Here is a 27,010-nt window from a genome sequence, read left to right on the forward strand (position 1 = left end):
AATACATTTTTAAAACCTCCATATGCCATGGAGGCCACACGTCCTTTGAACTTCTTCTGGCCTAGGGCACCATTACTCAATCTCAACACATAATGAGAAATGAGAGGAACATTTCTGTGTACTGTTTGTTGTTATTTTGTTTTTTGAGACAGGATCTTACAATGTAGTACAGGCTGGTCTCAAACTCCCAATCCTCCCAACTCAACTGCCCCAGTACTGGGATTATGTGTATATGCCACCACACCTGACTCATTATACTTACTTTTGAAGTGTCTCCAGTTGGGGACTAATTCCCACACCTGAGCAGAAAGGACCTTTGGATTATCACTAACAGTACTTCTCAGACATTCCAGTTTGCAAACCAGTAAAATAAAAGTTGATTAGGAAAAGCAATGGGGGGTTGGTTGGCAGCCAGATAAGGACATTAACCAAAACAGACATGTGTCACAGCTTGATTAGCTACTCTCCCAACATGCCTGCTCTGGCCCAGGCTACAAGGCAGAGAAGTATGGCCCTGGGCCCAAGTTCCACACCACTAACAAGAGGAGATGGACCACAGGGCTTCTACAGCCCTGGACCATACACATTCCTGTAGTCTTTTGGGTGATATGCTGAGAGCTCCTAACTTGCCAGAGGCAAGTAGAGCTACAGGACAGAAGGAACCTGGGTCCCTGAGGGAAGAGCCCTCCACAGATCAGTAACGCTGACATTGAACTTCTCAGAAGTGGGAGATATATTTATACCACTGATCGGTCAGGGTTCCCATGCTAAAACTGAAAATGGATGTAACCTCAGGTTCAATTCTGCTCGATGGGATACGAATCACATTGCTTTTTGCACCATTCTAGGGCTGCATATAATCTCATGTTAGTTCGCTATGCCCTGAGGGGCAGCAGTTCAAGGACTGGCATTTCAGAATACCTGAGCATTATATTTCACTCAACCTGTGTGGATAACAGACTGTGAGGATGCTAATGACATCCTGGAGGCTGAGGCATCATTGAGAGGTAGGATAAAGCCCCCAAAACACAAAGCATGTGTCTTCTCTAATGCTGAGCAATGCGTGATATGAGTCTAGTACACCAGCCTCCTGGGCCATATCAAGCATACAGGGGACGAAGTCAAGCTTAAGCAACTAAGTGGTGCCTCCAGAGGGTCAGGCCTGGATAGCTGTCCCACCACCAACTTGGCAATGAAAGTTCAAGCAGGATGGACCTGTCCTTGAAGCTATTTTCTCATCACATATCTCCAGCAGACATTCCTTCCCTTCCCATAGCTACTTTCTCCTTCCTTCTCCTTCTCCTCCACCACACCCTAATGCTCCCCACTCTCAGATGTCACAGGGAGCAGAGAAACACCTGGGCCACAAACTTGGCAGACAGATCGAATGAAGAGCTAAGCTGTAACGTCTCTGCTTTGGGTTTTAAGCACCTGTGTCTAATTTAATCCTGAAACCAAACAATTAAAAAATATCTGAACTGAGACCTCTTGAAAGAAAAAGGACTATGATATATGCATATTTTTAGGAACATGTCATTTAACTTCCGCTTCTCATTCCCAATAGTTAAGCCCATGCAGCTATCAACACAGAAGTACAAATAAAAAACTAGAAATAAATTATTCAACCCAGAAAGCAGCTAAGGGAATCTCTCCAGCCACTGAAGTTTTCCTCCAACCTCCTCTTTCCCCATATCTCTTTCCAGCCCAGGCTTCTGGGAAGAATCCAGGGGCATTTGTGGATCAGAAGCCCACCAGCCCAGGTACCCTGCACTAGAAAGGCTTCCTCACTCTTGGAACCAGAGGGAAATAAATAGAGAACTATGTAAATGTCAGTATGATAAAGGATTTGGAACCTACAAGAATTTCCCCAGTTCATACAGGGACTGGGATGAAAAGGCCATCCTATGTTCAACCCGGGCACCCTCAAAGACACAGGCAGAGGGCTCCCTCTGGCAGGTTAACAAGCAGAGGGTGCTTTGAATAGGCTACAAAGTGTTAGGGCATCAAGCGCAGAAGAGGTCTAACTAAAAGCTCTTGCTGAAGTCTTCCTATGAGAGGATGTGAGATTTGTTAACTGATCCAAAAGGGTGAGGGATGAAATGGGCACAAAGAACAAGCATCAAAATATTCCAGACTGTTCTTACAAAGAATGCCTAGGGGGATAAGCAAGTTTGGTGAAATATTTATTAAGGGGAAAAAAAGGGGTTTTCTACTAGACACCCCTTATTCCTAAGAGCACACTGTAAAAGGGCAGCCAGTGGAGGGGGGAAAAAAAATCCTCCCTGGCTGGCAAGCCATGGCTTGTCCAAGGGTCACCAGGCACTCACATAAACAGTTCTGCTCTTTGGCTTGGCAGAGATGTCAGGCATATCCTGGTCATGAGAATAACTCCACGGTGAGTCATGGATAATCCCCAAGGCAGTCCAGGTGCTCATCACTCCCCAAAAGCACATGACCAGAGTCATCCATATGCCCCCAAACACAGGGAGCTAGCAGATATGGTCAGCAGGCCATAAATTTCATTAATATCAAAACATGCAATGTATCCTTGGGCCTCACCTTCCCCTTCATTTCAGCCCTACAGAAAAAAGCAGGAAGTCCCCAAAGAAGACGTCTCCTGCCAATTGTCTAAGGACTATGGCCAAGAAACCATCAGCTGAGGACAGTCCCCTGCGTCCGAGACAAGCCTCAGATTCCCACGTCTGCACCCCTGCACTTAAGTGGTGAGTTGTTTGGGGCCCTCACCCTCCCCAGGGATCTCTTCGACCAGCCTTCCCTATCACCAACCCTCTAGGGTAGATGTACGCTTACAGATCTCTCCCCACCACCAGCCTCTCCCACTCACTTCCACACACTGACCTAGAAGACACTGCCCTTCAAGGGGTTGGGAGGAGGTGGGAGTGAGGCTTTTCCAGGAACATAGCCTTGATGTGTAGTTAGTTATAACTACAGCCCCAGGGCATGAACAACCTTCCTTCTCTTGTCTCTAGCTCATAGGGCATAGCTGGAGCCTAATAAATGAGACACAATTGATTGCAGCTATAAAGGCAGCAGGGAGGGGCTGAATGCTTCACCTGTCCCAGAAGACAAAGGGAGAAAAATTGCATGCACGCGACAGGAAGCTGAACAAAAACTGCATCTTGGGTGGCCAACGGCATCTAGGAGGTGTGTCAAGCCTCTGCCAGGCTCATAGGCAGGTGGTTAAGAGAACCCCAGGAGGCCCCTAGTCCAAGATCAGAACCCTTAAGGTCACCTGGGCCAGGATGAGAACCATAGAGGCCACTTAGTCTAGGATCAGAACACCAGAAGTCAGCCGGCCCTAACGAGAAGCATCTGGAAGGTCCCACCTCTGACCAACTAGTTCAGAAGCTCGGTGAAGAGATACCCGGAAATGAGCATTTCTTTTTTTTTTTTTTTTTGAGGTAGGGTTTCGCTCTAGCCCAGGCTGACCTGGAATTCACTCTGTATTCTCAGGGTGGCCTCAAACTCGCGGCAATCCTCTTACCTCTGCCTCCCGAGTGCTGGGATTAAAGGCGTGCGCAACCATGCCCGGCGAAATGAGCATTTCTTAAAGATGCTGAGAGATGCTAATGCACTGCATTTGGGGAACGATGAACCTAGTCCATTCCCCTGCTTTCCATTCATTTGGGTGGAGGGAAACCGGGAGACACCTGCTTTTGGGGACCCAGCATGGTTGTGAATTAAGACTATGTCATTCTATTAGACATGCCTCAATACCAAGAAGACTTGAAAACAATATGCTAAACACAAAAGTCACATATGGCCTGATTCGACTTATATGAAATATCCCAGGTAGGTAGATCCACAAAGACAGAAAGCAGGCCTGCCAGGAGTCTGAGGAAGGGGAAAGGCGTGAGAAACTGAAATGATAACAATGTTTTGGAACTAGACATGAGTGCACTAAATGCCACTGGATTTAAAGGGGCTATTATGCAAATCTCACTTCTTAAAAAAAAAAAAAAAGTCTCCATGACCTGTGTAGAACACTAGAGTTCTCAAGTGCAGATCCAATACCTAGGAGCTCCCACTCCTAAGAGGTGCTGCTTTCATTTCAGCTCACTGTGAGCCCTCATGTTACCAAATATGCAGCTAGCATGAGTCATAAAAGGCAGGCAGGGACTGGGTCTCTGGCCAAAGCCACCCTTCAAAGTGCTGTCAGCAACATCACAGAGTCACAGAACCCCCCCTGCCTCCTTGTTCCCAGATGGAACAATGGCCACGGGCTGGTGGCTTAGGGTCCACCGCCAGCACTCAGCAATGATCACCACCCACACCTGACACAAGCCTAAGTCTTTATCCAATATTACCGCCCTCCTGGCTGTCTTTCAGTCCCCCAGCATGCCCTGCTTACCCATGGAGGTGAAATGACTGGCCTCCTATTATTCTGAGTAGGAGACAGAATCCGCCCTCCCCAGCCCTCCAGCTCTGAGTTGTTATAAATAGAAGGCAGGAAATAAATCGCTTGTTGTACGAAGGTGCTGATTACTCATGTGCTCTGGTCCTGATGAAGAACGCGTGGCACTGAGGTCTACCGGGTGCCAGGCACCCTGTAGGCTCTTTAATCACACCTTACCTGTGAGACTGACCAAGTGCTTCAGAGGAAAATAGACTCACAGGTCTAAACAAAGCATGAGGAGTTTCCAAAGTGTATATGATCCTTGAAGCGCATTCGGGAAACAACGGCCCTTCATGCCCTGGGTCACATATGTTCTCCCCATTCACTTGTCCTGTCATTACTTATTTTACTCTGGCCAAGCCCACAGTTCAAGGTGTCCTAAATATCCACAGTTTGTTGTCCTCACTCCTCCTACACAGCTTCTTTCCAGAACACTGTGAGGCGTTACCAACGAGGCAGCCTGGTTCATGCCTCTGCTTCCACTAGCTGTGAAATACAAAGAATCTTTAAAATCCTACAATGCAGTAAAAACAAAGAGCCTATCCTTCAACTCTGAGGACAGATCAGAGGCTAAGTCCCCCAACTGTGTGACACCAGGCAGGTGTAAAAACCAAAGATGGACTGTGCAAGTCCAAGAATAACAAGGGGTTCTCCAACCAGGCAATCCAAATATGGGGTATGCAAATCACCTCCCAGCATCCCCTTGCAGGATGGCTTTCTCACTACATTGAGAAAGCTCAGTACCCTCCCTGGAGAACTGCCACCTAGTGTGAGAGTGCTCCCTGAAAACCGCCCTGGCCACCAGCTCTCAGCACGCTCACATGACTCTGGAGTTGGCTGAAGATACTTCCGGCAAACACATACTGTCCATTTTACAGATGAGGAAACAGAGGGAGAATTACCTGGCATTTTATTACCATCATCACTAGAGCCATGAGCTTTCTGTAATTATTTCTTAAGTTTTCTTTCTTTTCCAAAAGTTGCAGCATCCACTCAGACGGTAAGGCACTGATGGTCAAGCCTTGTTGAGTGGACCTTGCGGGCCATTCACACCCCATGTCACATCCTCCAGGTGACCTACCTGGTTACATGTTCTGCTTCAGTAAGATGCTCTATGAAAAGAAGCCTGGGAAAATTTTATCACGAACATGACTGCCTCTTCACTTACAGTGGGGAAGAAGGAAAATACGAAAGCCAGAAGTGATCGCAGAGAATATCTAGTAACTACTGGTTGAAGAGGTTCTATTCTGAGAGATTTAGAGGGGATGTTCCATACGCCCTTGTCCCAGGGCCAGGCACAAACAAGCATAACAGGAGCCCCCAACAGTACATACCATGCATTCAGGCATTCCAGGAGGATTTCCCTACTATTCCAAGGCCATTTCTTACACTGATAGGATGACTGATTTGACTGACAGATTGTGTTTAGACAGGGTCTTGCTATGCAGCCAAGGCTGACCTTCACCCCTCAGTTCTCCTGCTTAACCTCCCCCAAAGCCACTGCTATGGGCTGAGGAGGGTCCCGGACCACCCACTTGCCCTGCCTCTCCCAGCTGGCTCTACAGCTTTGCCATGAATAGCTACTTACTTTGTACATTCAATAAATGTTTATTGAGCATTTACAGTAAACCAGATGCTATACTAGGTGTTAGGAAAATGGCAGACTTCTAAGGTCTTGCCTCGTGTCTCTTAAATTAGAGGAAGCAAGCAGCAAATGCAACGAATGATTGAATTCCAGTATTAGACAGGGAACCTGTCTGCATATGGAGGAGAGAATGACACGCCATGGAAGACATGGACAACATAAGGATAAAGAGGGAGGAATTAGGGATGGAGGGTTGGGGCAGAGGAGAGACACCCAAGCTTGGGGGCAGGGGAAGAGCCAAGGACAGAAAGTATCCTAAGATTTGCCAAAGCTAAAACAGCAGTGCAGCCAAGAATGCCTCATAGAAGGTGGGGTTGTATGAGGCCTGGGGGTTTTAAGGGAGGGGGACTGAGGACTTCACAAAAACATTTACACACACACACACACACACACACACACACACACACACATACATACACACACTGTGGAAGCCTGCCTGGGGAAATCCACTGTGTACAAGAGGCAAGTGTGAAGTTAGAGGCTTGGTTTGGGTCCTGGTATAGCTTGGGGTAAGTGACTTACTTTCTAAGCTGCAAAATACTCATATGAAAAATGAGATGAATACTAATTGTTTCTTCCACAAGTTCACAGGAAAAAAATGATTTATTTCATAACCATGAACATCAATAAGCATTATTTCTTTTCAGGTCCAAATTACTTTTTACCCCCACAACATGGCTCCACATAAAATCTTAACATGACCTGAAAGCAAGGCAAGATATACGTAAAATGATGTAAAACTCCATGTTTGAGTCAAGCTTAGAACTGGTAGCCAAGGGGCACTTCCAGGCAGTCGCCCCCTTGCACCACAGCATGGCTCAGAAACCTGGAGGAAGCCCAGTGTCCAAGTCCCAAGACACTGCAGTGAGATGACATTGTTTTATAACATTGTCCTCACCCCAAAGGCACAGCATTTAAACATGTTACTTACGAATGTAGTAGGGACAGCATTTTAACCCCAAAACTCATGGCCAAGTTCTCAGTAACAAGAGATGGCCTAAAGGCTGCCAAGAGGTAACAGGCCCTGCCAAGGGATCTCCTCTGCTTGCCTAAGTGTTTTGACACCTCCTTCACCCCTGCCCAGCTTTCCCCTGGCACGCCTAACATTGCTACTCCAGCCCCTCACGGCCTGGCTCCTGTCGTAACCCTACTGCAACTGCCAGCCCAGCACATCTTGCCACCTTCAGCAAACCCAGTGCACAGCTAAGTGCAAGACTATTTTTTTTTTTCCTTCTTGCTTTAACTGCTCAGAGAATTTCAAGGAACTAAAAACACACAGATGAGGTAAATTTTAGGTATGGTCTCATGTTACTCAATTAATTGGGCACAGGTTTTAAACATTCAAGTTCTCACAAACACTTCCAGCTTCTAGGGCACTAGCCCAGCTCCGCTGTCTCCGCTTAACATCAAAGCTGCCTTCCCCGTTGAGATGCTGGGACAGCCAGCTGGTCAGGCTCGACCTTCCTTCCCAGGTCACAGGGGAACCTGCCTGGAACTGTCTTGCATGTCTGGGCTAGAGAAATGAGCTCCTTCACTGGCTGAGCCCCTCTCCAGAGCGGGACACCTCACAAAACCCACTTAAACATCCCCAGTGAGAGTCAGACTCTTCCCCAAGTTTAGACTAGGCCCGGCAGCCTCCATGAGCTCAGGGTCACTCACCACCCTCACCCTCACCCCCACCCCCAAGCAGCCATCCCAGCACAACGGTTCCTAAGAGCTACAATTTTCATCAGGACACCGTCCCTAAGCTCACAACTCACCAAAGTTTGATGAAAGACACCCCAGTACCCCTAACATCCCACAACCCCAGCTGAGGACCTCTCAGTGGCTTGCACCTACTGATTCCACAGAATCACCCCGGCCCCTTCCCCCAACCCAATGCCCCTTCAACCAGCACTTTGGCAGGGAGCGTGGGGGAGGTTTCCACTCTACAGATCCATCTCCTTTCTAAATATCAAAAGCTCTCTCAGTTCCCTTCCTCGTTGTTTAAAAGGAGGTGGGACCCACAGTTCATTGGCCCCTGCACAGCACAAAATGCATATACGTACATCTTTTTATTGCCCTTGTCTGCCACTCAGATTTGGGATATAATCACATCAGCCTGCCTTTCTGAGAATTCGTAGCTGTGTGTTTAATCTAATTCAGGAGACTGGAGATAAATCATCCTGAAGGGTCCTGATTTTCCAAGCCAAGAGCCTGCAGCAGCAGCAGCAGCAACAGCAGCAGCAACCAATGATGGCATGCTAAGTTAAAGGGCCAACAGCAGGGATGGGGGGTGGGGTTTACATGGCGTGAGGAAGACCACACACCTCTATTGTCTGTCTTCATGCCAGCCTCAAGGGTTGAAGGGATGAAAGACAGACCCAGTTGTATGGAGTTAAGTCAACAAGAGAGCAGGAAATGGAGGGCAGAGGTGGGGAAACGGGCCCCACGGTTAAGTCACTGTTTACATCTCTCTCTGCTGCACAGTGCATGGGATGTGTGTCGCACCTCTGTACAGCCCAGATACCAGTGGGCTGTCTGCAGTCACCAGCAGAGGTGCTCAGGCTTGGTGAGCTCTCGTGAGTGGTCCCAGCTTACGTGCCTAACGCAAAGAGGCAACTGTGCACAAACCCCAAAGATGGCCACGGAGACCTGTGCCCACCATAGTGCTCCAAGGCTACTGCCTGACACCCAACTCGGCAGTAAGCAGCTCCTGAGATCTAGGATTTGGACAAAGCCTTCAACTCTGGTCATTATTCCCCCTTTTTGTGATGAGCACCAATGCAGGCCCCTGCTGGCCCCTCTCTTAGATGAAGCCAAGGGTGGACACAGCTGGGAGAAGGAGGCCTCGTGCCTCCCACAGAGCCATGCTGGCTGTACTGTCGCCAAGAGCAGGAGCGCAGTCAGCTCTGCAGTTGCACTGACCACATTTCAAGTGTTCAGTGGCCACATGGGTCCAGCAGACAAACTGGACAAGCAGGTACTGAACACACAGATCATCGTGGCAGAAACGTCTATAGAGCAGTTCAGCTGGAGGACCTGTAGTGAGGCCAGGATCCATTTGCTCTTTGCTGCTAGTAGTAATATGGGCATGGATGTCATCCTAATAATTAACAATTGCTCAGGGCTAGGGACACAGCTCATTATATATATAACACTGGCTTAGTAAGTACAAGGCAATGGATTCAATCTTCAGCACCTTACACACATGGACACACACCATTGTGTGTGTGTGTGTGTGTGTGTGTGTGTGTGTGTGTGTGTGTATGTGTACACAACTGCCAGAGGATATGAGAATTTTGTCATGATTTTTAATTCAATCCCATGGTTTCCACACTGATATGCACAAACCTCCTCAGGCTTCAATTTAAACACTGAGCAGCTCACAATAACATAGAATAAACCCCAAATCTTCACCATGACCAGAAGCCCACTGTGCCTTTTCTGGTTTTTAGCATCATCAGCCAGTTTGATGCTCGAAGGCCACCCAGGCCACTTCTTCGAAGGCCTAAGGATCACAGGTCGATAAACCAATAAATTAGGTCGAAATTAACTGCGGCTCATTTTAAACTGAGGGAAATTGATTTTCACATGTACGTGGCTGGACTGAAGATGGCATCTGCCAACAGACCTTGGCATACAGAGAGCATGCACAGGAAGGTCCTATTCTCATTTACAAAGACAGCGCCTCCCTCAGAACACCATCTGAAACGTTCAAACCACAAGTTCCTTCTTTACTTTCCGTGACACCATTTAAATCTTAAATAAATGATGGAAAGGCCCATACAATACTCAAATTTCAGTACATTTCTGTGTGGTTAGCTATCAATTATCCATATCTAAATTATTGTCAAATATTATAAACTACCAAATGGCCTTTCCTGAACACATTAATGTGAGCCATTTCCCCTAAGAGCAGCTTCAAGAATACAAATTCATTTCATATTCACCTGAACGAAATTTAATTATGAAGGTAAACTGGTGCTTAAAAAAACTAAATAAATGCAGAGTAAAAGACAAATACATTATTTTATGGATCAAAAGCTTTCCAGAATATTAGGATGTCCCTGTGTCCCTCCATGACAATGGACAGGACAGGGCTGGCTAGCTCCATCTATTGCTGCCCTGGGATTTAACAATGACACTACAAAGATGGCTGTGATCTCTAAGGAGGAAACACCAAAATCTGACAATGAAATGTTGCTGCAACATCCATCTTTTTGCTCACTGCTGTTAGGATCTGCCTCATGGATCCCAAGTCTCTAAGCAATTTATTAAACATACCATTAGCTTCAACTTACAGAACATAATGAAAACATTCTCTAAAGGAACACCAAGTTAAAACCAAGATCTGTGATCTCTCCCTTTCTATATTCTGATGTTCTCACAATGCTGGGCTCTAACTGTAGGGAACAGTTCACCAACCTATCTCCAAGCTGTGAGAAGGCTTCCTCATGCTGCTCTCCTGACCCACAGTGACCCTCCAAGGGAAAGGAGGGAAAAGTCTTCTTTCACCTGGCAGGGAGGAAAGGTAACCATCTATTTTATACTGTGACATTTCAGGTAGCATCCTGACTATCCACAGTCAACACACTACAAACATATTTTAAGGCTAAGTTAATTTCATTATTCATGATACCAGGGGCTACAGATGACAGAAAGCTACCCAATTTTGTAGTCTGCATGTACATACACATATTATATGCACAGACTACTTCTAGAAGGATATACAAAAACCTGATGACAGTGGTTACTGAGTGAGAAGGGTCTGAATGTGGATGTGCAAAGGAAGTAATTTTATTGGTCACCACATATTACCTCATGTCAATTTTGCTTTATAAATACATGTTACCTACCTAAAGCTAAGAAAATCTAGCAGATGACTTCTTTTGGGGGGAAAAGAGGTTTATTTTGGCTTACAGGCTCGAGGGGAAGCTCCATGATGGCAGGGAAAATGATAGTATGAACAGAGAGTAGATATCACTCCCTGGCCAACATAAGGTAGACAACAGCAACAGGACAGTGTGCCAAACACTGGCAAGGGGAAACTTGCTATAATAACCCATAAGCCCGCCCCCAACCATACACTCCCTCCATGAAGCATTAATTTTCCAAATCTCCATCAGCTGGGAACCTAGCATTCAGAACAACTACGTTTATAGGGGACCAGCAGATGACTTTTTATCTCATCCCTTTAATTCTCAAGGTTATTACTCACGGTCCCTTTCCTCCATTGCTTCTACCTCAAAGCCTCCACTATCCAGGCTCTGAGTCATGCAAGTCATTATGAACCAAACCGTGGCCAGAGACAGCATAGAACTCAAGAAGGGATGCAAGTTTATCTGTGAAATTTCTCAAGGTCACATCCATCACTGAGCCAACTCAAGGTACCAAGTAAGTCTTCACCTACAGAAAAGTGGCATATGCTTTGCCTTCTCATCTTCCTCTGGAAGCACACAGGTCAAAGAGCCTAACTTCAGAATCAACTAGCCAACTCTTTCTCCAGCGAGTATATCATGCAAGAATCTAGCCAAAAGAAGCCAAACAGAGGAGGTTCTTTGTCCAAAGGCCCTGTACTGTAACAGACACTTTATTTTCAGTCTCAAATCAGGACACTGAATACTCCCTGACCTCTAAAATGCAGGAATTATGAACAGAGAGCTTGTTGCAAGCAAAATAAACCTGTAAATCCTGTTAGGCTTTGTGCTTCATTCCAAAGGATTCCCCCCCACCTCCCAAAAAATACCATTAGCAAAACCCACTATGATAGCCCTAAAAGGGAGGATTCTGTAAAAATAGAATCCTGGGTCTTCATTCGAAATAACTCCCAGATAGCACAGGAAAACCAGGCTTCCCTCCCAAGGGCCATCCCATCGAGTGGGCAGTCCTCGCTGTCTTCCCTGTGCCGTACTCACCCCTGCCACCCCCACCCTCCTTATAAATAACTTTATATGACTTAATGTGCTTCCTACCCCCCAGGCCTCTTCTTCCAGGTGTGCAACTGGACCGCAAATATTCATTAAAGGCCTCTGAGCACAGGGAAACACACAGAAGGGCCAAATCCATGCCCTCAAGGAGCACATAAGGAGATGGAGTATTAAGTAATTATAACCCAAAGCAATAAATGTTGGAAGCAGGCTCAAAAGAACTCTTCCCACAGGAGCCTGGGAATGCCAGGAGGGCAGGCTTAGATGCTGAAGAATAGAACAGACTTCTCCAAGCAAGGAGACACAAAATGGGAAAGACCTAAGGTAGGCCTCCTCGTAATGCACACCAATAATCACAGCGCTCAAGAGGCAGAAGCAGGAGGATGGCCAGTGAGAGGTCAGCTTGGGCTGCACAGTAACTTTCAGGCTAGCCTGAGCTATATAGCCAGACCCTGTCTTAAAATTAAAGTTTAGCTGGGAATGGTGTCACATGCCTCTAATCCCAGCACTCGGTAGGCTGAGATAGAAGGACTGCCATGAATTCCAGGCCAGTCTGGGCTTCAACAAGAACCTACCTCAAAAATAAAATAAAATAAACATTTTTAAAGTATGAATTCCTCCTTCTTTGACTTGGTATTTTTTATACATTTAGTTATTTATGAAAGAGAGAGAGAATCGGTGTGCCAGGACCTCTAGCCACTGCAAACAACTCCAGGCGCAAATGAACTCCAGATGCATGTGCCACTTTGTACATCTTGCTTACATGGGTACTGGGGAATTGAGCTTGGGTCCTTAAGCTTCGCAGGCCAGCACCTTAACCACCAAGCCATCTCTCCAGCCCTGACTTGGTCATTTTTAGTGAAGGCTTACCCTTTATACTTTGACTTGGGCAGAAAGTCCTAATACCTGACAGCATACTGTTTCTCACTATTACAAACATGCTTCTGGTAACTAGGTTGGAACCAGTCTCCCTGTATTAGAAAATCTCAGAAGAAATGGGTAAAATAACAAAGTCCTGTTTACCGGAGAGGTTAGCAGGTCAGGAGGAAAAGACAGGTGACAGGCAGCAGTTCCTGTCACATCCAAGTTATCCCTTGAAAGAACCTTCTTTATCTTGTTCCTGAAGCTGGGAGCCTTCCCATCCCCTCTCTGGCTTTTTCCTTCCAGCAGCTTCTGCTTCCAGAACACCTGGATACTCCCACTTGTATCCTTACCCCCACCCGGGTCAAAGGGCAAGAAGCTGCACAGCCTCTGAGCCCACCCCTCTGAACACTCTGCCTCCCAGCTTTCCACACATATGGCACAGATCTCCAGCACATCACTGTGGGAACGCAGAGGGGCCTGGGTCCCGGAGCGCTGGTTCCCACCCTGTCCATTTTTACTTCTGGATCGGCAGCTGCTTTCTCTAGAAAATGGAAGCTTTCTGGAAGCAAGGAAGAATTTTATTCCTCGCCCTCACAGAACCACATTCCATTCAAGCAGTCCTGTTAGAAAACACTGCAACTGCTTCCATTTAAAAAGTTAGAGGGGAGGGCTGGAGAGATGGCTTAGTGGTTAAGCGCTTGCCTGTGAAGCCTAAGGACCCCGGTTCGAGGCTCGGTTCCCCAGGTCCCACGTTAGCCAGATGCACAAGGGGGCGCACGCATCTGGAGTTCATTTGCAGTGGCTGGAAACCCTGGCGCGCCCATTCTCTGTCTGTCTCTATCTGCCTCTTTCTCTGCCTGTCACTCTTAAATAAATAAACAAAAATTAAAAAAAATAAAAAGTTAGAGGGGGCTTATAAAGTTGAACTGGGAATGGGACTAAAGGTAGGATGGTTGCATCTTGATACATTTGAGAGTGCGGGGTCACCATCCATAACTAGGTCTATCCCAGAAAAAAAAAAAAGAGGCATATGGTCACCCTGGCTAAAAAGGTCATTCCAAATAGATGTGACTTAACTACCAAGCTCCAAGACACTCAAGTCACTGGACTCACTGATTCCTGTGCTTGTCGTCCGAAGGGTCTGCACCACATTGGCTGTGGTAGAAAGCCTGCACCAGGACGTTCTTCCTTCTGTCTGACTCAACTCCTCCAAGATTAAGGTTCATGCCATTTTTCCATTAACCTCAGGGTAGCGGAGAACAAGGACACAGGAAGACAGCCACAGAGAAGAAAAACGCTGCCTTAGGACCTCACTATTTAGTAGGAATTCCTTGTTATACATGCAACTGCTAGCTAGTTCTGCACACTTCAATAGAACCAGCCTGGCCTGACCAGAAACATAAAAGCACAAGGTTTTGGAGTCACTCCCAATGAGAACACAGTTCATCTTTAGCTGGCTCCGTATCCCTAAGAGATTTTCACACACCAAACTCACAGAAAAAAAAAAAAAAAAAAAAGGCACCCGCATGCATACTTTTGAGCCCCAAAGTATGGCTACAGGGAGCTTGAGCTCTGGAAGGGACTGTCCCCCACCCCTCCCTCTCCTAGCTGCAGACTCAAGAGCACAGCAGAACTGAGCAGGCCTCAAGACTCAGGGAACAAGGACTGTCTACCCTACCCCCTCCCAGCAATTCCCATCAGGCCCAGGCTGACATCTGTGTGGACAGCAAAGATCTTGCAAACTTTTTTTCACAAGTGCAGAAAAAGTTTCAGATGGGTGGGAAGGAAGAGCAAGGAACTGGGCCCAAGAGGGGCACAGCAGGTGGGCCCCAGGAGCTTGAGGCCCTAGCAGTTACAGGCCCTCTGGCATACACTGCAACCCATGGACTGCTGATAGGTGGACATTCATTCTCTGATCCCACCCACTCACCACCCCTCCACATACGTACATATACACACACACACACAGAGAGACAGAGAGATCTATATTTATTTACATGTATAAATTATTTGTGAGGGAAGGTATTTAGGAAACTGAATAAAGACAGGTTGCCTCCCAACACCCAAAGGTCAGTGTGACAATGCAGTCAGAAACTAAAAAGCAGCAGGCAACCCTTCCCAACATGACCTTGGACTAGTCACTATACCTTTCACAGCTTCCGTTCCTTTAACAAGAAAATGACACAATAGGGCGACACGGTTCATAAGATCTTTGCTGCCTGGCTCCAAGAGTTGAACATTTAACTCTGTATATTACCTGAAGAAAGACTTGGCTGCAGGAAAAAGCAGCGAGGAAAAGCCGAACTAAGGCTAATCCTTTAATTTGTACTTTAAAAGGAACAATGACTCTGGAAACTGGCTGTATTTACAACCTCCAATAGGCCCACCTTTTCTCCACCACCTTCTAGTTTTGCTGACGTCAGTTGTAACCGCAGGACTGGGAGTCTCTTGAGGTACTAACACTGGCAAATTAATTTTGCCAATGCTGATCCTAACCTACAAAGTCGGTTTGCAATTTCTAGCAGTATGTCTGGCCATAAAAGTGAAATTCATGTTCCTTATGATCTAATAAACCCATTGCCTGGATAGAAATAAATCACTAGCTGAATAATAATGTCCACCAAATTTCTAACAGTCTTTTCAAATCCCCAAGTGCCAAGGGAAGTAATTCTTGTCCAAAATAAAGTCATTACCTGAAAGGAGTGGGAAGGGAAGAGGAATTGATAGAACCTCACACCCCCATAGAAATAATAAACAAATTCAGCCCTTACACATATACACACACTTCTACTGATCTTACATGGACAATGGGGAGCTCCCCGGGGTTGCCCACCTTTATTAGGACTCAATACGGTTAAGTGTGGAAGCCCCTTCCTCTGCCATTCTCTGTTAAGTGCTCTGCAACTGCAGGGTCCGCGCCTCCACTGCCAGCTGATGGAATACTGAAGAAAGCCCGATTTTATCCAGACGTGGAAATGAAGCTTCAACCCCTCCAGTACCTGCCGGCAACTGGCCCCGTCGGTCTGAACACACCCTGGGGAAAGGGGCATACTACACCCCGTGAGTTACCTGGAATACGTGTGCTAAAATCCACAGGGAGAAGGATCAAAGCAATTCAAGAGTAAACGCTAGTACTTAAGTAAGGGTAAAAGAGAGAAGGGAAAATAACTAAATAAATAAATAATTGCAAGCCGGGAGGTCCCCTGCGGTCCCTGCACCTGGGAGGCGACAGCAAAGGATGGATGCCGGGCTGAGGGAGCGCGGCGAGAGGAGCCCGAGGTGGAGGGGCGCAGAACTGCTCACCTGTCCGTACACCTGGATGGGCTCAGGGTGCAGGGCAGCGCTCCGTCGCGTCCGGGGCTGCTCGCGATCGGCGGGGCTCGCCCCCCTGGCATCCCGACGCGCCCCCGGCCGCAGCTCGCGCGGGTCGCCCTGCACCACGAAGAAGCCCCGGTCCTGGGGCCAGGGCGCGCGGCCGCCGCGCAGTGTCGGCGCCCGGTCCTCCTCGCCCCGAGCCCCGGACGGCAGCAGCGCGACCAGGGCGAATAGGAAGGGGAGTCGCGACTCCCTCCTGCTGCTCCGGGTCGCCATGTTCGGGCGAACGCTACCGCAGGTGGCGCCGCCGCCAGGAGAGAATGTGCAGCGCGCGCCGGGACAGCGCGGAGCCGGGGCCGGGACCGCGCGCGCCGCTCCCGGGGCTCCAGCCCGCCCGCCGGGTCCCGCTCGCCTCGGCGCGGCGCGGCGCGGCGCCGTCACGTGTGCGCGGGCCGCCCGGCCCCTTCGCGCACTTTCTCCGCTCCGCCGCGGCTCCCGCCCCGCCCCCGCCGCCCCGCCGTTGGGGAAGTCAAGGCAGCGGGCGCCTCGTCCTCCCGCGGCCACCGGACACTTGTGCGGGGCTTGCTCGGCTCCCTGGGACTTAGTTGCTACTCTGCAGGGTCAGGTCGCGGCGAAACCGCGGCCCGTGCAGCCCCCTCGTCCGGCCGCACGACCTTGTCCCCGAGCCTGGGCTCACGTCCCTCTCCGGGGGAGAGCTGCGCACCGTAGAACGAGCGCTGGGCGCCCCGCTGACAACTGAGTCCCCATAAACCCGCCGCCGCCGGGAAACGCGTCGTTTCCACTAGGGTCTCGGCCAGAGCTACCCTCGAGCGGGCTCACCTGCTACAGTCCCCTGCCCCGCACTGTAAACATGCACCACGCCTTGCACAGAGACAGGAAAACCACAGGTGCCCCGCACCAGGAACTTGCCACATCTGGGCAGCCCCACAGTTACACACGATGGTACCGTACGCATGAATACCTTTGCATGGCCCAGGGCCCCAGCCCAAGGGCTTGCTGTGACCCACCTACCCACTCACCCAACCCCCGAGGTGACCAAGTGCCCTGAGCCACTCTGCTCAACTTTGTTCAGCTGTAACATGGGCTGTTATTCACCAGTCGCTTCAACCAACACTGTGTCCCCAGGGTGTAAAGACCGTACCTGTCCAGGAGGGGGCAGACACCGGGAGAGGAGAGAGGACGTTCTTTTCCATGCACCCTAAACCCAGCTCCAAGAGCCAAATTTCCATGCGCCCGAAGCTCAGCTTTAAGAACCGTGCACCCAGATGGGCTCGGGGTGCAGGGCAGCGCACCAGATTTCAGATTCGCTGAAAACAGGGAAATAAAACTTCTGCTGTTGGAAATGCTGACACACACCCAAGGACAGTTCTTTTTTTTTTTTACAGGTTGGTGAAAACATTTAAGTTTTATGTACTGCAGCCTCCCCTATTTCATCTGCTGTGTGCGCTCTGGCCTCAGATCCTGGCTGTTGATAACACTAAAACGCTAGAGCTGCAAGAGCTGCTGCTGCTGCTGCTGCTAACATTGCTGCAAACGCCAGTGGTTTAGAGGCAAGAAGGGACATCGTTCATGCCCCACCCAAAATGTCCCTGCTCCTCCACAAGCCACCTATCCAACTCAAGTTCACTTGTTCCAGTTAGCAGGTCTCCTGTCCCCTATCCAGCACCACCACCAACACCCTACCCAAAATGATTGTGGTTTGGAACTGGGTCTGGCCCCTCTGAAACCATGTGGCAATTTATTCTCACTGTGGCAGTGAGGGATCCATGCCTTTCTCACTAGACTGGGTTTGTTCTCCCAAAAGTAGTCCTTAGGTGTGGGCCTTTGGCTCCAGCCGTGATACTTTTGAGCCAGGCTGTCATCCAAGAACAGTGCTTGGAATGTAAGGCCATGCACAACTCCTATTTCATTTCCTCCATAAGCACCTGCTTGCCCTTCCCCTTTCGACGTGTGTGGAAGCAGCATGAAGCAGGTGCCAGCACTGAGTTCTTGGACTTCCCAGACTCCAGAACTGCGAGGCCAAGCCCGGACTGTTTTAGATCACCCAGTCTCTGGCATTCTGGTACGGCAACAGAAAACAAAGGCGAAAGATCAACCTTTTCTCACCTCCCTAAATTTAAAATTCTACTGCCCTACCACACCCCATAGGAGACTTGCTGGGGACCTCAGCCTCAGGTTCCTGAGTATCCCAACCTCCTTCCACACGTGCTTGTCTCCCCCAGTCACTTGACAAGTTTCTGTTCATCTTGGAGTAATTACTGAACTACCTAGCTCTCCCCACCAAGCCACTAAAGCACCGCCCATCAAAACCAGCCCAGCCCAGTTACCGTCACCTCCCTAGGAATAGACTCCCAACTCAGGAGTCCTCAACAGTTCTAGCTCCTTTTAGCTCCCAATGGAAAACCAAGGGAATTTTCTAGTCAGAACTCCCTGCGGTTGATACAATTATTGGGTGATATGTGGATATATTTCTGGTGAGAACCTTCTCAGAGACAGGTGTCAGAGTCCCAGCCAAAAACAAAGACATGTGTCTTCTGAGTGTGGAATTGAAGACAGAGAAGTGGTTTGCCAGCAAAGATTGCAGGCTTAAGGTTCAGATAGTGTGTACTTGGAAGGACTGGCATGGCAGAGCCAGCTACGTGTTCATTTTGGTTTGAATTTGCAATTCAAGTCTGTAAAACTGGCGAGAGTGCTCAAACACGGCTAATTTACTCCTTGCGAGCCCTCCTCTCTAATCACTGCCTATGTTCCAAGCCTTTCTCAGGTGGATAATCAGCAAGCCATCAGTCTGTGGGCTGCAGAACCACAGGACAGAGCAGAAAGAATACACAGTGATTTTTCAGTCAAAAGTCTAACTTTCTAGCTGTGGGAAGTGGGTTAAATAAATTCCTTTTAGCTTTGACTTTCTCATCTGTAAAGCAAAGATCTTTATTACTTCTTTTTCTTTTTTTTTTTTGAGGGTCTCGCTGTAGCCCAGACCAACCTAGAATTCACTGTGTAGTCTCATGTGGCCTCAAACTCACAGCAGTCATCCTACTTCTTCCTCCCAAGTGCTGGGGTTAAAGGTGTGTGCCACCACACCCAGCTCAAAGATCTTTATTCTTAACCCATCTCTCGAGGCAGCTATAGAACCACGTAAGATCACATGTATCTTACAGCTGGGCAGACTGTGAAGGGCCCCAGATAAGAGCACCACATACAGGAGGCATGAGAGGCATGCCTTCTAGTCCTGGTTCGGCTACAACTGAGTAGATGGATCTTGCCCTCCTTAGAGACCTTTCATCCTGACCATTCTGCACCCCTTAGGACACTGATGGGGGACATGAGACAGTAACAGGCAAAGGGTAAGTTCACCCAGGACAGGTGTCAGAGCTCAGTTGTGTAATATGAATGGAGTTCTTCAAAATCAGCTCTGGTTTGTAAAGAAGCTGCTATTTCCTCTATTCCTCCAAAAAAATTATATATATATCCACATTGGGGTGGAAACAGATAGAAGAGAAGCAGCATTCAAGCTGTGCCCTTGCCCTGGTGTGGCCCAACATCACCAAAATGATAGATTCACAGATACCAATAGATGATAGGGGCATAGTTAGATGATAGATAGGTAACAGATATTTTAAGTCTTGAATCGACTGTCAGACTTTTTTTTTTTAACTGTGTATTGTGCTTAGGCACATCATCACCGAACCCCAGTGTTAGGAGTGCTAGGCAAATGCTATACCACTCTCAACTTGGAATTCCTCTCCTCCATCCCTCTGCCAGTCTTAGGATAGGACTTGAGATGCAGCTAGGGAGGAAAATCATACAAAGGTTACAGGATCCCATAGGCTTATCCAGATGGGCTCACATTTAAAATGGGGCTGAGTGTGACCTCAGCACTGAGGAGGCTGAGGCAGGAGGCAGATCATGAGTTTAAGGCCATCCTGTGCTACATAGTGAGACCATATCTCAAAAGATCATGTATCAAAAGCAAGACAAGAGCTGGGTGTGGTAGCACATGCCTTTAGGCCCAGCACTTAGGAGGCTGAAGTAGGAGAATGACCTGGAGTTCAAAGCCAGCCTGGGGCTACAACATGAGTTCCAAATCAGCCTGGCCTAGGGACCCTATCTCAAAACAAAACTGAAAATAAAATTTAAAAAGCAAGAAAAATAAAAACAAAATTGAAAAAAAAAAAAAGAAACTGAGGACATACCTCAGGAGTGGAACATTTGCCTAAAATGTACAAGGCCCTACGTTTCATCTCCAGTGTGAAAGAACAAAACAGAAGGAGGAAGACAGGGAGTGAGAGAGGTAAATTTAAATAGTAATAATAGTAGCCACATAGAGAAGAGAATTCTAAAAATATGTTTTGATTTTTTTCTTACCTAGTGAACCTCACACTTGCCTGATCTCCTCACCAGCCCCTTAGCTAGCCAACTTTCTTCTTTCTCTTTTCAGAGAAGCCCCCTCTGTACCTGAGCTAGGTGACATCCCTCATTCTAAACCTGGAGTATCCTGGAGGAAGCTTTTGATACTTCCTCTGTGGTCATGTTATCTCATTACATGTCCTCTTGAAGCTAAAGCAGCAGGGAGACAAAACCAATCTGTCTAAGTCATACCCATGTCCCCAGTGCCCAACAAACTCTTGGTTCATGGGATAGAAGGCTCAGGACACATAGATTATACAGAAGAAAAGGGAGTTTCCCTTCTGTGTCTGAATATTCAAGACTGAAGTCTAGGATAAGCAATGGTCAGCTTAGCAGAAGAGGTGTACAGATTTACCATGCACATGTTTGGATGGGAACCACACAAAATAGAGCCGGTGTTTAGACAGCCTCCTTCAGAAGAGAATGGGTCCCTATGCTTTCTGGGAGGAGGTGGCCACAGGTATGTACTCAAGGGATGAAGAAAGAAAACAGCAAGAAAAGCTTGTCTTTTATGCAGAGGCAGTGTTCTAAGTGACATTTCCCAAAAGAGGAAGTGCAATGGACCTTTAGCACAAGAGTCCATCTGTAAGATTATATGGAGGGTTCAGAAGACAATCAACTGGGTCCCTTGCTGAGGAACTTCTCTTGTTCAGACAAGGGAACTTCAGAGAAAGCCCCTCTCTAGCTTCTGAAAAGAAGGCAGAAGGTGCAGCAGAGGTCAAAGGAACCTCAATCCTTAGGCTGCTTCTGAGTCCTCTCAATCTTCTGGTTCAAAGAGCTCAGCCAGCTCACCACATTTGATAGTATTATTTTCTTTTTTTTATTACATGGGGGGGTGTACCTCTGTGCATGTATGTATGTTCATATGTATGTGCATATGTGTGTGTGAGAGACAGAGGTGTGATGTGGCACATGTGTGTGTAGAGGCCAGAGAGCAGTATCAGGTGTCCTCCTCAGTCACACTCCACTTTACTTTTGGAGGTAGGGCCTCTCACTGAACCTGGAGCTCACGGATTCAGCCAGACCAGAAGCCTGCGGATTGCCATCTCCACATCCCCAGCTCTGGGATTATAGGTGCATGCCACCTTGCCTGACTTTTCCATGGGTGCTGGGGATCGAAACTCAGATGTTCATGCCAGAATGGCAAGCATCTAGCAGACCAAGTCATCTCTCCAGCTCATTTTCTAATCTCCAACAAATGCATGAATGAAGACAGCTCACCCTTCTCCCCTTTGCCCTGGTAATGAGGGTTGGTTATGGAGCCAGTGCAGCTGGGCTTGTTGGTATAGTGAGGGAATTGGAGTTCTTGTGTCCTAACTGGAGCCCCCCAAGCCCTGAGTTCACATCTTCAAACTAATCAAAGAATTGACAATTCCAGATTCAAAAGAACGATTTTTAAAATACCACATTTCATTCAGATTTTACAAAGGAGTGCAGAAAGTGGAAAATGTGAGGTAAGGGGAGATAAAGTGGGGAGAAGAAAAGTCTCCCATGTGGAGCCCAAAAGCCCCTGTGGGCCATGTGTAACTCAGGAGTCCCTGTGACCAGATATGGATGTTAGAAAAAAATGTGAGAGGGAATTTTAAAAAAAAGTGCACTTTCTAGAAGGATCAAGTGAAGATAGTAATAGAAGAAAAAAAGTGTCTCTTCCTACCCTAGCAGTGTGAAGATCAGAAAAACGTTGCTGCCAGCTCTGAAGAGAGAGGCAAGCATGGGCCCCTCTCTCCCTGGGTCCAGGGGCACATAGGATTTATGGCATCTCACCTAAACACAGCTGCATTAGTGTCCCAGCAAATCAGCCTGGGCTTAGAGAGAAATCCACCCAGACCCAGGCAGGGTGCCACTTGAGAGCAACCGAATTGGGTGGGATGGATGAGCACTAAATCCCAGGATCAGCGGAGGTGGAGTAAAGTGAGGTAGGTGTGGCATCCTAAGGCCCCTCCCTTTAAGGGCCACTGTGATCCTGCCTACTTAATAATCTAACTGCCTATCCTGGCACCCCTCCACACTGGCACATGCCCATAATCCTAGCACCCTTGAGTCCAAGACCAGACTAAGCTACACAGCAAGAGCCTGTCTGAAAACAAACACGCATGAGGCAAAGCCCATGATAGATAATGAGATTTAAAATACGGACGCACCCAGAACACAGAGCCAGCAACTTATATTCTCACCTTTGAATACATTAAATTGGAAAAGGAGCTTCTGGAAATAGCAATAACTTTCTTTTGCATAGCAGTGATTTACATTTGCATAGCATTATAACCACATTACATTATCAATCTTATCTCATAGCCACCCCATGAAGCAGGCATTAGAGCTGCTTCTCATTTTGGAAACTAACTAGTAAGGCTCAAGAAGTACGATCACTTGATTTGCCCAAAGGTCTGCAGGCCTATTAACTTACATTTACTATGGAATAGACTGAAATCCAGCTTATCTGACTTCTTCTGTACTTTTCTCCCCACAAAGCACAGACCTGTAGAGAGGAGAGATGAGTCCAGACAAGGACAGAGAGGCCAATTGCATGGAGCTAGAGGCTGATGCCACGGCAGGGCTGTGCTGCAGCAGGACATGGTGTGACTGCACAGCAGCAAAGATACAAGACCGTCCAAGACCACCTAACAGCAGACAGCCAACTGTTCTTTGCTTCATTATAATATATCTCCATATGATTAGCCTTGCAAAATCGCCTGAAAGCACCACGCACGTGACACCATAAAGCATCTAAAACCCCACATAAAGACAGAAAATGGGGACTGGAAAGCTGAAAAGATGGACTCACTGTTTAAAGGTGCTTGCTTGCAAAGCCTAATAGCCTGGGGTTCAATTCCCCAGTACCCATGTAAAGCCAGATGCAAAGGGTGTCACAAGCATCTGGAGCTGATTTATACTGGCAGGAAGCCCTGGTGTGCTCATTCTCTCTCTCCTGGAAATAAGTAAAAATATTTTTTAAAAAGACCAAAAATGTAAGTCAACTCCAGTCCAGGAAAATACTTTTCTAGTCCTTGAATTCCCTTTGCCCACCTTAACACACTCCTCTTCTCTGCTAATGCTTGCCTGTAAGAATCCTAAGTGCTCTCTCTCTCTCTCTCTCTCTCTCTCTCTCTCTCTCAATCTCTTTCTGTTCCTCCACTCCTCCCCTTATTTCCCTCCCTCTTTCCCTATGCCTCCTTCCCTTCCTTTGCCTTCCTCCCTCCTTCTCTCTCCTCCCCTTCCTGAAATATTTCACTCTGAATAGCACTTCCTTCCAATGCTTCACTTTGTTCCACATCTGAATTCTTCCTATGATGGAAACAAGAATCAGCTAGAGGGGTCTAACTAAGACCGTCCCAGCTTTCACTGTCCAACTGTCGAGACAGGGAAGAGAGATGAAGAGAGGTTCACCTCTCTCCAGTCCTCACCCCTGCTTTGCCCCTTTGCAGACCACTGCAGTCTCCCCTATGACCAGGCTCCCGGGTCTCAGGCTGAATCACCTAACCCTCTCCTTGGGCCCTGACTAGGCCAAGTGGGTGAAAATAATCTTGGTAGAGTCCCCATGTCCAAAAGCAAAGTTTGCTATACTTTTCTAGAAGATGCAATCAATGAAGGACTGAGTGAGGGACTTTCCAATATGGTTCAAACCCTGTGAAGAAGGAGTGTAGGATTCTGAAGCTGCCCCATTGCCTAGCATCAGGCTGGATCACTCAGTCAGAAACTCAACTAACTTCTCTCTCTCTCTCTTTTAAATGAGAGACAGAGAGAATTGACACTCTAGGGTCTTTACCTGCTGTAATCAAACTCCAGACATGTGCACCACCTTTTGTGCATGTGCAACCTTACACATGCATCACCTTGTATGTTTGGTTTATGTGGGATCTGGGGAGTTGAACATGGATCCTTAGGCTTCACAGGCAAGCGCCTTAACCACTAAGCCATCTCACCAGCCCTGTCTTGTCTTCTTAACATTATGTTTAAGCTAGCCTCCCAAGTGATGGGTTTCATTATGGTATTTTCATTCATACATGCCATCATACTTTATTCTTGGTGATCCAGAAACTAGAGTCTTTGGGCTTGCCTCTCTTCTGCCTTCTTTCTTTCTTCCTGAGACAGTCTTGCTAAGTAAACCAGTTTGGACTTAAATTTGAGACCTTCCTGCCTCTGCTTCCTCAATACTAGGATCACAGGCACGCACACACCACCATGGAACTTCTTGATGTTCAATAACAGTGAAGCGTTTCAACCTTTCTGCAGTGTGTGGAGTTCATCATTGTTCCATAGACACAAGGAAAGCCTCCTGATGTAAGACCAGCACCTGCAGAGTGTGGCCAAGAAGCCATCTCCTTTCTGGAAGATGGGTAGCTAGAAGCTTTGTCACTGGGTTTGGAATGAGTGCAAAGTGTCTCAAGCTGAAGATTCCTTGGGAAAGTTCAAAGGTTGGTGTGTGTGTGTCCTCCCTTGGGACCCTTGCCATATATTAAACTAGGTGAGTCTGACTTAAGGCACAGAAGTACCACAGGAGGCCATCAATCAGTTTGGACACAGATCAGTTCGATAAGTGATGCTTTATTTTCAAAGACACCTTGATGTTGTCTCAGGATGAGCAGGACTGGACAGCAGCCTGGCTGGCTCCCAGGCCCACTTCTGCAGCACGCGTTCTGCAAAGAGCTGGGTTCCTCAGACCCTGCTTTCCCTTCTGCACCAGTCACAATAGTCCAAAATACCCTTCTCTGAACATTGCTTACTCGTTAACTAAAAAGCCACTTCTTGACATCTCCCAGGATTTTCTCCATCTTCTCCCCAAGTCCTGAGGCTTTGAGATACAGAATGTGTTCCACTTTGCATGAGAACATTGGTTTGGGCACTTACCTTTTCTGAATTGTAATTATGTCTTTGGACTATTCTTCTGTCGTGCAAGTCATATACAGGTGAACATGGAGAGAGGACACTGTTATCCTGGCATCTAATACCCTTTGCCATTGGTTCTGTAAAGAATACTTTTGAAAGTCGGGCATGGTGGCACATGCCTTTAATCCCAGCACTTGGGAGGCAGAGGTAGGAGGATCACTGAGAGTTCAAGGCCACCCTGAGACTACAGAGTGAATTCCAGGCCAGCCTGAGCTAGAGTGAGGCCCTACCTCAAAAAACCAAAATAAATAAATAAAAAAAAATAAAAAACAAAGAATGCTTTTGAATTTCCCATCAAGTTTCTATTCCAAAGGATGTTAGAAGGCCAGCAAAGGCACATGTCGGCACTGAGTGAGTCAGCATGAGACTTTCACATATGTCCTGATGATAGTGTCCAAATGTCCAGAAAGGATACAGCCTCTCCCTGCAAGGGATGTGAAGAAAGAGAAGACAGATAGGCACAAAGCCAGCAGAAGAATGTGAAGTCAGAAAGAGCTCTGTTTGGAAGAAATGATGGCCAGCACAGCAGTAGAGCCCTCGTTTAGCATTGTGTCAAGCACTGGGTTCAATCCTCAGTACTGAACAGCAACAACAAAACACTTTGGAGTGGGGGAGGGTCATGCAAGGAACACTGCAGCGGTTGTGTGCAGGAAAAATCAGGACATTGTCTTCAGTGTTTGATGAGAGTAAGGAAAGGCTTTAAAGGGTGAGGGGCCACGAGAAAAGGACATAGACGCACTTACTTAGGATAGTGCCTACTTAAGGAGGCCTGGAAAGCCAGGGTTGAGAGGAAGGTCTCCTTTAAATGCATTTTTACACCATGACATAGAGGGACTTCCAGAGGCTGTGCAACCAGGATGGCCCTAGAAAGACGTCTTCAAACCTCCATTTTGCCACAACAGCACATACATCCCTGCTACAGTGCAGGGTATCACCAGGCTGTCATGCATCTCATCTTCCACAGGTATCACAGACTGATCAGACACCTGCCATCCCTAAATCCATCGCCCTGGAAATTTTCCACGGTGTCATCAGCTGAATTAACACCTGTTAAAATCGTCATTCCCATCAGACTCAAAGCGGAAAGCGTTTTTAATGAGGTCCTGCATAAAGAAATACGTTTTCTCATGGCCTTTATAAAATTACATTAATTCCTCCTTGTCAAATAAATTATTGAAACAGCAATTAGGGTTTAGATCATACCAACAGACCTACTCAGAGACATCTAAAATCTCATTTGAGGTATGCCTGCCACACCCTGGTTAGAAGATTGCCCAGCCACCTCAACTGGCATGAGTGGAGGGGGAGGGGGGAGAAGTGGAAAATCCATCCCTTCACAGTGTATAATTAAACAAGAACTTCCTTGCTAAATTAGCACTGAGTTTTGTGTATGGATTTTCTTTGCATTCTAACATTATGTAAATGAAAAACTCAACAAAGTGCAAATTAGGACTATTCTTAATTCTAAAAGGCTGTGCTATTCTCTGATAGTGACGCCATGGAATGCTTCACAGTCTGCCAAGCACGGTGTGTGGTTCCTGCTCC

The 27,010-nt window shown here is 47.4% G+C and overlaps 1 protein-coding gene across 2 annotated transcripts in view; it reads right to left on the reverse strand.

The window, feature by feature from the left end:
* Sorl1 (sortilin related receptor 1) overlaps window positions 1-17,107 on the reverse strand; it is a 181,478-nt gene extending 164,371 nt beyond the window's left edge. The window contains exon 1 of one of the 2 annotated variants that reach the window (XM_045145521.1): window positions 16,991-17,107. Coding sequence is in view for 1 of the 2 variants with exons in the window: in XM_004667350.2 (XP_004667407.2) it covers window positions 16,139-16,426 (288 nt within the window). In the remaining variant the exon portion in view is untranslated. Of the gene's footprint in view, window positions 1-16,138; window positions 16,427-16,990 lie in introns of those variants that run through there. The other variant, XM_004667350.2, reaches the window with a different exon arrangement.
* Between the last annotated feature and the right edge of the window lie 9,903 nt (window positions 17,108-27,010).

This window comes from Jaculus jaculus, chromosome 3, assembly GCF_020740685.1.
Source record: "Jaculus jaculus isolate mJacJac1 chromosome 3, mJacJac1.mat.Y.cur, whole genome shotgun sequence".
Taxonomy (NCBI): Eukaryota; Metazoa; Chordata; class Mammalia; order Rodentia; family Dipodidae; genus Jaculus; species Jaculus jaculus.